Here is a 14,249-nt window from a genome sequence, read left to right as displayed (position 1 = left end):
TGGCGCGTTTGCAGTGATAGTAAAGTTAAAAATTCTCCGAGTATTTTGTTCATTGACCAAGGAAACAGCTATCAAATGCCTTCTAGAACAATATCAAGAGCTCAAATTACTGCCTTGAGGTACCCTGGATTTATTGGTAAATGAGGATGATAACTGTTTCAAATGCGTTTTTCTGTCGCAACATCGCAGTTTCATTTATTCAATTTGAATCAATTAGCTTATTATATGATAGCGGTAAGAATCTAATCGGTGGGTTAAACAGTTCAGAAGAGCTTCTGGAATCAATTTGCTGTAACAATTGATACTACAGGCGTACACAATTATGCTAATGGTAATTTATCTTGTATCATTTTTGACAGGTACGCTCGGTGTAGATATATTGGTTTCCTTAAAAGGCTAGATTTAAATTGTCGCTAGCTAGAACAGTCATTCACTTTCATTCTACTTATAACACTAGCACTACAAAGATGAGATTTTTATTTGTGTTGTGTTTCCTAACCCATTCGGTAGTGGCTCTTCTAAATGTTTACCTTATGGAAGATTACCTGAAATGGCAACGGTTAAGAACGGTTATCATTTTCCACTGTCTGGATCAAAGTGATGGTATACAAAATTCTACTTACTGTGTGTGTGTGTTTAGACAATGGTTAATTGCATTTATGTTACTTCAGACATTCTTCGCGTATCTCAACGTATGAGTAAGGTTTACGATGGACGAATTCATTATGAGGATATTTCCAACTTGTCTGTTAATTTTTGGAACCATAGTCACGTGATGAGGTTCGATTTTTCGGCGCTAGGAGCCGTAATTGATTCAACATGTGCCAAAACTGTCGACTTATTCAGAATTAACTCCGCGTATGAATATTTTAATGCATCATATTATTGGCTGATATTTGGAAATAAATCCACCACGGGCTTACTGGATAAGCAAAATCTTAATATCGATGCGAAGATTACTCTGGCTGTCGGAACGGATGAGTCTAGTGAAAATTTCAACTTGTATGATGTGTTTAGTCCTATGAGAAGGCGCGGAACGCCTTTGAACGTAACATATATGGGAAGTTGGAGTACGAGTCATGGATTCAAAATCATAGTAAATCAATCTGAGTACGAGCGCCGGATTGACTTCGGAGGGCTCTGGTTGAAAGCAGCAATTGCGGTAAGAGACTTGTGTTTGAATAACGCTAAGCTAATGCTTTCGATGTCTTGTCACGCTGTAGACTTTGGATCAAGTTCATAATTTGCCTTTACGGGAGTTTTTAGCTAGTAACAAACCATTGAAAGAGTACGGTTATCATAGACTTGGCTATCAAATAATGGAACATCTAATGCAGAAGCATAATTTCACGTGAATATCAATGCATAGAACTTTGTTTTAGTCTTAAAATAATACTGCATACTTGTAGGTTGCAGTTGATTCGCACACGGATCTGGCATTTCGAGAATATAGACGGACACTCGCCTAAAGGCATGGTCGGGCAAGTGGCTACTAAACAATCCGATCTTGGCCTAAACGGTATGGGGTATAGACAGGACAGAGTTTACTCATTCGATAATACTATCACTATTATAGTATCAAGGTATGTAACCAACCAGTTTGAGCAAGGTGAAAAAAGTTCTTTTGTTATTTTAGACAGCTGATTATTTTTCGCCATCCGAGAAAAAGTTCCTTGAGAAATATTTTCCTACAACCGTTTCGATTTGATCTCTGGATAGGAACGCTGGTCCTCATGGCGTTCGCTTCGATATTATTGTTTGGAAACTTTATGGCTGAAAGTTTGAAAAAGCGCTTTAGCAACAAAATCCAAGATAACAGAAGATTATCTTTTTTGGTTATCTTCGGAATTATTTGTCAGCAAGGTATGAGACATAATCGTAGCTCAACTCATAAATGTACAAATTTGGATTTTAATTGACACAGGTTTCGCTACCAAAACATTTCTCGGTTCAACGAGAACCACTTTGATCACTATGTTGATGTTTTCTTACTTTATTATACAATTTTATTCGACCTACATCGTGGGTTACCTCCTAATTGCTCCGCCCAAGTTTATGAACACACTGAGGCACTTGATAGACAGCGATTTAAAAGTGTTAATTGAAGATATAGGCTATAACATTGAATATCTCAATGTAAGAGAGTTTAATTCAAAATACTTCCGATGTCTAATCAAAATAAATGCTTTCAGACAACCAGAGATCCACTAGCTGTTGAATTAAACAAACGTAAAATTTTAACAGGAGAGAACAAATTCGTTAACGTTACGACGGGAGTCGCCCAGGTCAAGAAGGGCGGTTACGCCTTTCAGTGCGATACGGGCTACGCATACCCACTGATAATGAGAACGTTTACGGACCAGGAAATATGCGATTTACAGGAAATGCTCCTAAACCCACTACGTATACTGCATTTGCCCCTACGCAAAGGTAGTCCATTCAAGCTAATGTTTCGTGTCACATTGCGCAAATTGGAAGAAAGTGGGGTCCTCAAGACCTACCAAAAACGGTATGGCACTGGTAAACCAAAATGCGCGATGAGCTCTCAAGAAACTCAGGCTGTTGATTTGGAACATGTTTCGACTTTGTTTGTAGGATTGTTTGTTAGCATTCTTGGTAGCTTTTGTGTGTTGCTGTTAGAACTGCTACACTCGCAGGTTTCAAAGTGGCGACAGAATAGGGAACCCTGAAGGATTTTTTAAAACTAATGTTGACTGTTTTACTTCTAACAAAAATGACACAAGTAGAAATTTTGGGCACTGTTCATTCCCTTTCACTCTTTACCAATGTTTTTAAAGCAGATAAATAAAGAAAGTCTACTCAGAGCAAGAATAATCATAATATTTCTGTCATACCCGAAAAAACAAGTGAACTAGTTTACCCTTAACACAAAGCTGAATTATTTATAGAAATTGTAAAGGTTAAGCTTTCTTAGTCTAACCAAGCAGGATAAGTTGCTAACGTTTGTTTTCCCTCCAATAATATTCTCCATTTTTCGTGCATTATTTCCACCATCAATAGTATCGCACTAAGCATGATTCCAGCTAGTAGAAACCAATAAAGTCCAACTATCTCCCGCAAATCAACCTGTAAATAGGTGGGATTCTGCATAAGACACTCCGGTCGCTCACTGTAGAATATTCTGCGATAGTAGTGCACTATTCCTATCTCTTGTAGATGCTTCAGCGACACCCGAAACAGTTCCTTCAGTGGACTACCCTTCGGGACCACAATGTGGAACCACCGAGAGGCAGACAACTTTAGCTCCTGCAGATCACAAATTTCCTGTGTGCTGAATGTTTCTAAAAATAACAGCAGGAATAAGTTTTTACAAAACCTACTTAATACTCTTGCTATCTCACTTTTTATGAAGGCGTACCCAAAGGCGGTGTCGCAATGAAATGCATATTTCCCACTTTGGAGTAAAGCAATCCCCGTACTGAAGTTAGTAAAACCGAAAGGATCCGGTAGAATTTTCTGCCTATAGAGCTGCAAATCGACAGCTTTGGTGGTGGTCTGCAATTAAAAAATTTTTAAATCTAAACTATTACACTGTCTGAAAATTACATTGAAATAACCACGGTTATGGTTGTTCTCTTCAATCGAATAATGCAGCTCACTGGTTAACAGTTGCTCCAATGTGCGAGTATTCTTGGGTGGATCAACCAGTAGGGAGCTGTAAATGGAAGCAATATAAAACTGTAGAATGATCAGACAAAACAGTATTGCCGTAATGATTACAACCCGTGAGGAACAAAACGACTTCGGACCCGAGTAGCCCTGCTGAGCGAAGATTTCGCAGCCGGTCAGTAACAGTCGACCATTATAGATGGACTCAATACGCCGTCCACGAATGAGAACCACAGTTAGAATCGTGGAAAGCATGAATAGTAGTATGACAATAGAAACCCAAACCAAGCCCTGAAAAGGTTTCAATATCGCATTTCCAGAGCGACGATGCTTCGGATGGATGAACATTGTGGCATACTTGCCCTCCGCCAGCTCGACCGTCTGTTCGTAGGCAGATAAGCGATTCGCTTCTAGTACCAATGGTGTACTGGAGAAATCAACCAAATTATTCTTCAGAGGACCTATTACTCCGCTTGTGGAATTGCTAACTAAGATTAACTGAAATCTGCTTGAAAAGAAATCCGAATAAGAAATGGAATAAAATAACGAGAATTAGCGTTGACTTTATACTTGAAATTTAGTTGAAGGCTGAGCATTCTGCTCATCCAATAACCAAATCGATCTGAAGAATACATTGTTGGGGCATCCAAGCTCGAAAGGTATTCTTCAAGAGTAACATTGCGTGGAGCTTCCAGGGTCTGTCAAATTCAGGTAATTAGTGAAGTTATTAAACTGTAAGACTCTAAACATACCGATATAACTGACTTAAGCCGGACTCCACCCAAATTTTTGCGCGTATTGTAGCTAGTTGTGGTCCAATTAGTTCCAGCATCAGCCGTCCAAGCGGTAACTGGTACCATATGAATCTTACCACCACGTCGTTGAACAGTTCCAAATATGTCATAGAGCTGATAACTACCGCTGACATCCGCATCACTCGTAGGAAAAACCAACGTAATTCTCGTATCAGCGTTGACATTCAGAACATTGATCAATTTAGTAGCGGAATCTAATCCCTTCGTCGCAGATATCAAAAACCATCGATAAGACGCATTGAAATAGAACTTCTCCGAGCAAAACTTCAGCAAGTGCTCCGATTCGGAGCACCCAAGATCCGCTACAACACCAAAACGATTATTACGGGTGTACATTACACGGTCATGGGTGGAGTAGAAGCTCTCCGAGCTCAGTAGAAAACTTTGCACCGCGACTGGTGACTCAAATGCTAGCATTCTATGCAGCTCGTATAGGTTCCACCAGTTGCAGTGAAACGCAATCACAGCATTAAGGTGTTCTTTCAGTACGAAATCCCTCAACAGTTGGGGGTGCAAGAGGGACACTGTGGATGCAACAAAGCTTAACAATATCACCAGCAACATGTTGATTGTTTAAACTGTATGCTAAACTCAACAGCGCGATGCTATTTAAAGGGTGGTTGAAGTGGTTTACGATGTCAAATTGTAGCCATTTATCCTGTCGACAGAGGCAAACAGTAATTGATATTATTGAAATCATAAAAGGGTGGCCACCCGTTGAAAGGACTGCAGGAATTCTAAACAAAAGAATCAAATTGCACCGATAATCTGTATTACAGTCCTTCAATAACAGTTTCAGTGCATTTAGCATGACTGACAGCATGATAAAACATGAGTTTAATACCTCGAAAAATAAATGGATTGCAAAATAAAGTAAGCTTGATAACGCTTCAAGCAAATCTTTGTAGTTAAATTCAATATACTATACTCGACACAACCGATTGTGATAATTTTAATCAAATCGAAGACTACGCCGTTGTTACACCAAGACAGACGCTACTAATGATAATAAATTTTTTGTAATAAAAAGTACTAATATGATGTACCGATTTCATTAGAAATGTGTTCAAAATGTTACGTCGCATTCGAAGATTAACTATGATTCTACTAGTTTTATTAATTTGCAGTCGGTGCCACGATAGTTTAGAACAGAGAAGAGAAGAGCACTTTTTCAAGCCAAAATATACGGCTGAGCACCTACATTTTTTAACCCATTAGACAATTAAAAACGTTTTTCTCATGGATTAAAAAAGTAGGAGCTCCGGTAAATATTTTGGTAAAAACACTTTTTTTACCAAAATATTTACCGGAGCTCCTGTTTTTTTAATCCATGAGAAAAACTTTTTTAATTGTCTTAACAGAAGACAAAACTGGTTTTTGATGTTGGTTCTTGTAGAAGAAAACCAACAAGGCAGCTGGAAGGGACGGCCTCCCAGCCAAACATTTCGAAGTCGAGAGCGATAGGTTCATCTTGAAAGTTTGGGCTGAAGTCAAACTACCTCGTATAAAAATAGCCAAGATTGCAGCAGCTATCAAGGCTCCTCAATTTTGTTTATAGGATTCTCTCCTGCTTCTTGTTTCATATACTGAGGCCGTTGCAAAAAGCCTTTGTTGGAAAGTTTTTTAATTGCTTTATTTAGGTTGCCACAGACTGGTTCGCCACCGCCTTTTTTGGGAAGTATCAGTGCGGGTTCCGGGAAGAACGAACCAAATGTACACTTTGCGTCAAATCCTTGACAAGTTCACTTGCAGACTCATCGTTTGTTTGTAGACTTCAAAACGGCATACGATTCAGTTGAACGCAACGAGTTTTGGCACATAATGCTTGACACGGTTTCCCAACAAAACGGTTTGAGCTGATTCGTGCCATTCTTGACGGTTTCTTATTATGCGTCGGGATGAGGTAAGGTGACGGGCTTCCAGTTAACAGTAGGCTCGAAAGACCATCACCTTGTTTTAACCCTCTTCGGGTCTCGAAGGGGTTCGAGAGTGCCCCCGATACTCGAACTACACACATCACTCGATCCACCGTCGCTTTTACCAACCGCGTTTGTTTGTCCGGAAATTCGTAGTCGTGCATAATTTGCCATAGCTGGTCTCGATCGATTGTGACGTATGCGGAAATGAAATCGATGAATAAGTGGTGTGTGGACACGTTGTATTCGCGGCATTTTTACATAACCTGCCGAACCGCGAATATCTGATCCGTGGTGGCGCGGGCACCCATGAATCACGCCTGGTAGTGCCCCACGAACTGCTTTACAAATGGTGAAAGTCGACGGCAGAGTGTTTGGGAGAGTACCTTGTAGGCGGCGTTCAGCAGAGTGATTGCCCGGTAAATGCAGCACTCCAGCTTGCCGCCCTTTTTGTAGATAAGACACACAATACCTTCCATCTACTCCTGCGTAATCGTTTTTCCTCCCAAATCTTGACAATGACCCAGTACACGGCTCTAACCAGTGTTTCTCCACACTGCCATGGAGGAGTGCTTGTGGCTGTTGGGGTTCAGCATGATTCTGAGCAAATCATAACCCAGAAACATGCCGAATTTGAAGATGTCTGGGTTAAAGTTCTGTTGAAGGGTGAAATCCATATTTTCGTATCTGTTTACTTTCCACCCCACTTTGCCAAAAAGCAATCATATGAAAAATTTTTAAGGACGGTAGAATTAGTGAATGATGAGTCCCACACTAACTCAAAAATTCATATATATGGAGATTTCAATCAAAATGATGCTGATTTTATTGTAAACGATGATAATGAATCGCTTTTACTTCCTGTAGTAGGAGAAAACGAAACTCTGCAATTTATTTTTGACGGTTTTAGTCAACTTGGATTAAATCAGGTAAACTCAATCCGGAATGAGCAAAACTGTTTTTTAGACTTTTTATTCACCAATTGCACGGAAGATTTTAGTGTTGACAAAGCAGAATATCCCCTATGGAAAAATGAAAAATTTCATACTGCAAATGAGTACTCGCTAATGATTGATACCGAGAGATCACGACCCTCTGATCATGAGCCTGAATATAAATATGACTTCACTAAAGCAAACTTTGAACTAATCAATCGTAAATTAACTGACATCGACTGGCAATCACTTCTAAAAAATGAAATAGATATGAACAAAGCGGTTGATAATTTTTTATCATCACTGTATAGTGTTCTAGACTCAACTGTACCAAAATCAAAAAAGAAAACGGTTAGCTCAAAAGATCCCATTTGGTTCACCAGAGAAATCAAAAATTTAAAGAATAGGAAACAAAAAGCTCATAAAACTCACAAAAAACTTAAAGACCAAAGAAATTTGGACAAATATTTGAACATTTGTGATGAACTGAATACTAAAATATCTATTGCGTATGAGAACTACAACACAAGGGTGGAAAATAACATTAAATCAGACCCAAAACAGTTTTTTAAATTTGCAAACTATAAAATGAAGTCTAATAACTTCCCATCTCGCATGCAATATGAAGACTTTGCCAGTACTGACTCAAAGCAAATCTGCAACAAGTTTGCGATTTTTTTTCAAACCGTTTATAAAAATAGCGACGAAGTCAGGGACTTTGAGTATTTCTCGCACTTGCATGAACAAATAAATAACGTATCTATTAAGCAAATAACTGTTCAAGAAATCCTCGCAACACTAAAAGAACTGGACGCTTCAAAAGGACCAGGTCCAGATGGAATTCCACCCTCACTCATGAAAAATCTTGCTCCTGCCTTCGTAAAACCCTTGTTTTGGCTTTTCAACTTATCCCTTACGTCCGGACAGTTTCCATCAGTCTGGAAAAAATCTTTTCTTATACCGATTTTCAAGTCAGGTAAGAGATCTGACATCAAAAATTATCGTGGCATTGCAATAATATCATGTATTCCTAAACTTTTTGAAGCTATCGTAAACCAAAAAATATTTAATCAGGTAAAGAATCGCATAACGTGTAACCAACATGGTTTTTACAAAGGGAGGTCTACGGCTACCAACTTACTAGAATTTGTTGATTTCTCTCTTGCGTCTATGGACAGAGGCAACTTCGTGGAAACTCTATACACGGATTTTAGTAAAGCTTTTGACAGAGTAGATATTTCCATGCTTATGTTCAAATTAAAAAAACTGGGATTTGAGTCAGGCCTACTTAAATGGATTGAATCTTATTTGACGAACAGGACACAAACGGTTAGGTTTAAGGGACACCTTTCTGTACCAGTAAAAGTGACATCTGGAGTTCCACAAGGCTCCCATTTAGGCCCTTTGCTCTTCATTTTATTTGTTAATGACGTTACCCTTGTGTTGAATCGTCTCAAAGTATTGATATATGCCGATGACATGAAACTGTACATATAAATAAAAAATGTAAATAAAACACAAATCAGACATCCAACAATTCCAACAAGAGGTTGACATTTTCTACATTTGGTGTAAAAAAAGTCTTCTTGATCTCAACGTAAAAAAATGTAATATTATATCCTACACAAGAAAAAGAAATCCTGAACATGCCAGTTGCACTCTTGCACATCAAGTTGTAGAAAGGTGTTATCAAATTAGAGATTTAGGAGTAATTATGGATTCTAAGTTAACATTCATTGATCACTACAATACGATCATCAATAGAGCCAACAGTATGCTAAGTTTTATAAAAAGGTTCAGTTATCATTTCGTAGACCCGTACACTATAAAAACTCTCTTTGTTACATATGTTAGATCTATTTTAGAATACTGTAGTGTTGTTTGGTCGCCTTATCAAGACGTCCATTCCAATAGAATCGAATCCGTACAAAAACAGTTTTTGTTATATGCACTAAGATATCTAGGTTGGAATTCATTTCCTCTCCCTTGTTGTGAATCGCGTTGCATGCTTATTAATATAGAAACGCTTGAAAAAAGAAGAGAAATTGCTTCGGTAACTCTTGTCAACGATTTAGTTTCACAACGCATAAGTTCGGAAAATTTGCTTGGAAAACTCAACTTTTATGCTCCCACACGCTCATTAAGAACGCGAAAAATTTTCGTATTAAATTCTTATAGAACAGAATATGCCATGGCCGGGCCAGTTAATAGTATGATGAGTCTTTACAATAAATATTGTGAAGTTATTGATTTAACGATGTCACGAAATGCTCTTAGAAAAATATTGAACACTAGAATTACATAACTATATTTGTGATGTTAGCAATAGTTTTTAAGATGTAGTCTACTATGATTGACGAAATAAATAAATAAATAAATAATCTCGCAGACTGACGTATGCGACAGCGAGTAAAATTTTCAGTACGAAGCTTTTTCCAAGATGACATAATGCATTAATATAATCACAAAACATTGCCGAACATATGTTTTGTGGGAAATTGTCCATTACCTGAAGTTATGTTACCAACGATTTTTATTTCACTGTTTCTACAACCGATTGACGTACATGCATCGTAGTATGCGACAAGTCGCTCAACATTTTATTTCATAATCAGGCAAAATATCGCGATTCAAGAATACTTTTTAGGAAATGAATTTGGTTTGTAATATAATAGCATTTGTGGCCTCTGCCATCAGACATCTGCACTTCTTCCGTACAAAAATCAAGTGCGCTTTAGTTGTCCACGAGCATGGACCAAGCTTCGTGGCCTTAGAGGGCTACAGTATGATCAAAGTTTTGTAGATAGTCAACAGCGTTCTGCGGCGAATTTTATTCGAGCAGTGCGTCCCCCGGAGTCAAAAAAAGGCATGATTCGCCGCCATAGGACCTCGACGAATTTCTCTGCCAATGTCGTTCTCGGTAATCACCAGTTAGCCTGGGTGCACGCACTTGCCAACTACCTCAATTTCATCCCCGCTAAGCTGAATCCTTGGTCGGAGATTAACACGGTCTTCTCTGGGGTCGATTGTAGGCTTCTGTTCATCATCCCGTTTAAGGAAATATCCATATTGAGTGGTATTCGATAATATTGTAATGTTTTCCATAAAGCAGAAGTCGTCATCTTGGATTTCAAAAAGGCTTAATTTTTGGCCTCTGAGTATCATTCTGATTCCGGAAATTCTCAAATTGGGTGGTATTTGGCCATTTTGTTCTGTTATTAAGAAACCAGAATTTGCGAACTTAAAATTAAATTGGGGGCAATTCTTGACTCCTAGGCATCATTTCGATCATTTTAAGCTATTTTCCGGAAATATTGTTTCAAATATGTGTTTTACTTGCTCGGAACCCTTCTGAGAAGAGAAAGGTGTCGTACCACCATGGAAATATTTTCTGTTCTTATAAGCATCTACATGCAAAATTTGGTTTAGTTGCGAGTCGTTGCATGCAATAAGAGCATCACAAACGTAGTTAGGTTGGATTTACGTCACGTTGAGTAGAAATGTCGGTTACGTCATTGCGTTTTCGTGAATTAATGACGCTTTTTTTTGCACTTTTCATAAAATTTCGGTGCCTATAGGTCCGGTTTGATGTGTTTTATCGTTTTATCTCAAAAAACACAAATCGGCCACTTTGGCGCTTACGTCAGTCTGCGAGATTACGGCAGCACAGTGTTTCAACAGCTCGCTGGGAAGCTGGTCAACTCCAGCAGCTTTATTGTTTTTCATACGACCAATCTCCTTCTCCACCTCCAGGAAATCGGGGGCTGGTATCCTGTTGTTTTCTGCTCGTGCACTGCATCGCTGTTCAGATGCTCATCGAAATGCTGCTTCCATCTTTCGATCACACTCGTTCGTAAGCCTAACAAGACCTAGGCGTAGCGTAAACCCTCGTCCCATTCGTGGTCCCCACTTATTGCTTCCGCAAATACATCGGCGGAATGTTTGAAGTGTTGGCCCTACCCATCACTTGCCGCCTCCTGTTCACGTTATAACTGACTGACTGGTGGTCGTTATAAGTGTGGGCCCCCTGGTTCGTGCGGCGACTTCCCTCCAAACTAGGAAAATGCCAAGCGGTATAACGACCATCCAACCTCCAGCTTGGCTTTCTTTTTTGTTTCTGTCATCCCCGGAAGCTTTGTTGTGGCTACCTCCAAATTGCCTCGATAGCCACATCCACTCAGTACACCTTTTCGAAAGTTTGTGCAATGTGACATATAGGTTTTTAGGCTGAATGGTCACCTCTGGGGTAGGGCACGAATCTGCACGTCCTTCTCCAGTACTTCTTGAATTTCCTTTCGCTTCTTTGCGAAGTTCCCAGAACATCCCGCTGGTGCATCCGCTACGAATCAAATCCATGGCCTCCGGCTGTTGAGCCACCACAAATAGTGAGTGATGGCAGCCGCGTAGAGGCAGGGGAGGTGGTAAGGGTTAAAGATGGCGAACTCATCAAAATCACAACCTCTCTGCAGGTTAGCAAGGCACCTGGACCAGATGGAATCCCAAACCTGATTACTCAGACGGCCTTGAAGGTAGCCCCCAGGTTTTCATGAAGGTCATACAGAATGCTAAGAGGACTGCCTCTTTCCGGTGTTAGCGACCAATTCGGCTTCCGTAAGAATAGGTCTACCATTGTGATATTCTCTCTGTCACCAAGATTTCAGTGGTAGTTCTCCAGCGTAAAAGAAGAGACATTCGCTATTGCGCAATCATCACGCTAGACGGTGAGAATACCTTTCAATAGCGTCAGCTGAGACTCTATAGCATATGCGCTTCAGAGTCGTAGAGTGCCGGTGCCGATGTAAAAGATTCTAGCAAATTACTTTCCGAATCGAGTGCTATTCTACAACACACATGAGGGTCAGAATTGCGTCCAATTCACCGCAGGTGTACGCAAAGTTTCATCCTGGGTCCGGTATTATGAAATGCCATGTATGTGTGCTGAAACTATGCTTGTATAACTCTAGGAATCTACGGCAAATCAATCATCGAGGCCGAGTTGAAGGCCGCGCTGTCTATACGCGTAGTGGAGGAAACTGGAGTTGGCGCACCATAAAACCAAAAACAACCATAAATCGGAACAGGAGGCGTTGACTAGTGCTGGTAGATGTACAGTCGTCGTTCGATAACTGCAACATGTTTACATTGCAGTTATCGAATGCCGTTCGACAACTGCAACATTTTTTTTTCTTCATCTATAACTGCAACACTTGACACATGCCAAAATTTAGAGGGGGTCCCGTCACTACCATTTTTGTTTAAATGATGTCGATATGTATTTTTAATGGAATAGCGGCTAAAAATAGCAGCAGACTAAAATAGGCATGCTTTTCGATTACTCAATTTGATATTCATGTTGCGTTTCAGTAACTACTTTACATAACCGATATGTAGGCGAAGAAAAGGTTCATCTGTATTGATCATAGATCATTTTACCATTTCTTTCAATTAATGAATGAAATTTTAACAGAAAACTCGGAACCGCTGACATAACGCAAGTAAAAGCAAAATCAATGTCAGCAGGATCCGTGACACCTGTCAGTTCGTGAAATGGTCTATTCAACGCTAAGTCACAAAACATTGATCGTGATCTAGTATGCCCTGCCTTGCTGAGTAGTAAAAGCATGCCAAACAAAGCACAAGAAATTTTTTTTTCACATATAATAATTACGGAAAGTGAACCACAATCTAGAATGAAGAGACAAGTAAACGAAATCGAAAAATAATCGAGAGAAATGAAAGAGTCCTCTAGAAATGTTTCTAGAGATTCAACAATTTTCATTTTCGAATGCATTTAGAATCCCCCCGCGAGATCTGTCACTTCAATCAATCAATCATATTGACTTTGAAATCAGATTTGACGGATTGCGGTCCGATAGTTGCAAAGTTGTTGCGGTTATCAGTCTTGCAGTTAAAAGGCGTTGCAGTTAAAAGTCTTGCAGTTATCGAACGGCGACTGTACTATCGTTTCAAAGCGATCCCTGATGCTCACGTTGGGGAACCACGTCGACTACGTTTGTAGGAAAGCTTCTACAGCTATAGCGGCATTAAGTGGCAGCAAGCGCAAGCTTCTTGCTAGCGTGGCAACGTAGGTATGGCAGGCCAGAGTACTCCCAGTTACCGCGGCAAACTGTAAAGTACCTACAGGCTCATCATGTGGCTACAACATCTTGGCATCATTGGACAACAATCAGAGCATCGAAAGAAAGACCGGTTCTAGACGGCCGACGAGCCTGAGCGACAAGAAGCTCTGAAGGATGCTGAGGAGGAAGCCTGAGGAAAAAGTGGCTAAATTGCTGCGTGCGCATGGCATGGTCGTTGTAACCGGTCAAACAGTAAAAAGGACCTGACGAAGACGGACATGCATGTCAGGAAGCGACAATCCTATCCACTAGTCTTGGAGTTGCAGGCAATGACGCAGTGGTAGCGAATAAGGTGGTCAAGTCAATTAATTGACAAATTTCGACGTGGCGGTGGTGATGAAGGATGAGACCTATCCACCCTGGATGGCAATTTTACGACCTTCACAAAGGAAGTGAGCTCCGAATTGAAGTTCATTTCACACACACATCAAGTTCTCCAAGAAGGTGCTGCTGTGGCTGACAATCACCAAGAAGAGGATGTCAAAGACGCTATTCTTTCGCTTTGAACTGTTTGTGAACGGGAAACTTTATAGTACGAAGTACCTGTCGGATGTTGCTAATCGTTCATCAAGTAATAACATAAAGGCGAAGACGCGATGTTCTGACCGGATCTGGACAACTCCATTTCCTGCAACAATGCTATCGTTGGAGGAGATGGAGCGGCTGAATATTGGTGTGGTTCCCAGTTCAACGTCTCTCAGATGAGTCCCATCGAGAATTACTTGGCAAACCTGAAACTTAAGTTCTACACCAACAATTTTGTTGCGAAAGCTGAATTGATAAATAAAACAAAGAAAGAACTCGAAAACATGC

At 40.0% G+C, this 14,249-nt stretch overlaps 2 protein-coding genes across 2 annotated transcripts; one reads left to right on the top strand and one right to left on the bottom strand.

Annotated features, from left to right (window-relative positions):
* The first annotated feature begins 322 nt into the window (after positions 1 to 322).
* Positions 323 to 2,690, top strand: LOC129729221 (glutamate receptor ionotropic, delta-1-like). The gene is given in 9 exon segments (XM_055687718.1): positions 323 to 331; positions 422 to 506; positions 541 to 603; positions 672 to 1,162; positions 1,224 to 1,351; positions 1,410 to 1,583; positions 1,637 to 1,863; positions 1,925 to 2,136; positions 2,193 to 2,690. Coding segments are annotated over 9 exon segments (1,887 nt in total).
* Positions 2,691 to 2,931: 241 nt separating this feature from the next.
* Positions 2,932 to 5,009, bottom strand: LOC129729220 (ionotropic receptor 75a-like). Its single transcript, XM_055687717.1, has 5 exons — positions 4,383 to 5,009; positions 4,264 to 4,328; positions 3,568 to 4,135; positions 3,363 to 3,516; positions 2,932 to 3,302 (listed from the first exon to the last, which is right to left on the bottom strand). Exons 1-5 carry the CDS (start codon positions 5,007 to 5,009, stop codon positions 2,932 to 2,934), a joined length of 1,785 nt encoding a protein of 594 aa, XP_055543692.1.
* Positions 5,010 to 14,249: the final 9,240 nt, after the last annotated feature.

This window comes from Wyeomyia smithii, chromosome 3, assembly GCF_029784165.1.
Source record: "Wyeomyia smithii strain HCP4-BCI-WySm-NY-G18 chromosome 3, ASM2978416v1, whole genome shotgun sequence".
Taxonomy (NCBI): Eukaryota; Metazoa; Arthropoda; class Insecta; order Diptera; family Culicidae; genus Wyeomyia; species Wyeomyia smithii.
The sequence above is the reverse complement of the archived record's forward strand: the minus strand, read 5'-3'. Positions and strand labels throughout refer to the sequence as shown.

Bases quoted from the DNA above. Each gene is read 5' to 3' on its own strand.
- LOC129729220 (XM_055687717.1), bottom strand. From the start codon at position 5,009: ATGTTGCTGGTGATATTGTTAAGCTTTGTTGCATCCACAGTGTCCCTC. The intron at 4,136-4,263 runs GTATTCTTCAGA...CTTTTCAAGCAG, and splicing joins AGCTTGGATGCCCCAACAAT to ATTTCAGTTAATCTTAGTTA. The intron at 3,517-3,567 runs GTAATTTTCAGA...TTTTAATTGCAG, and splicing joins ATAACCGTGGTTATTTCAAT to ACCACCACCAAAGCTGTCGA.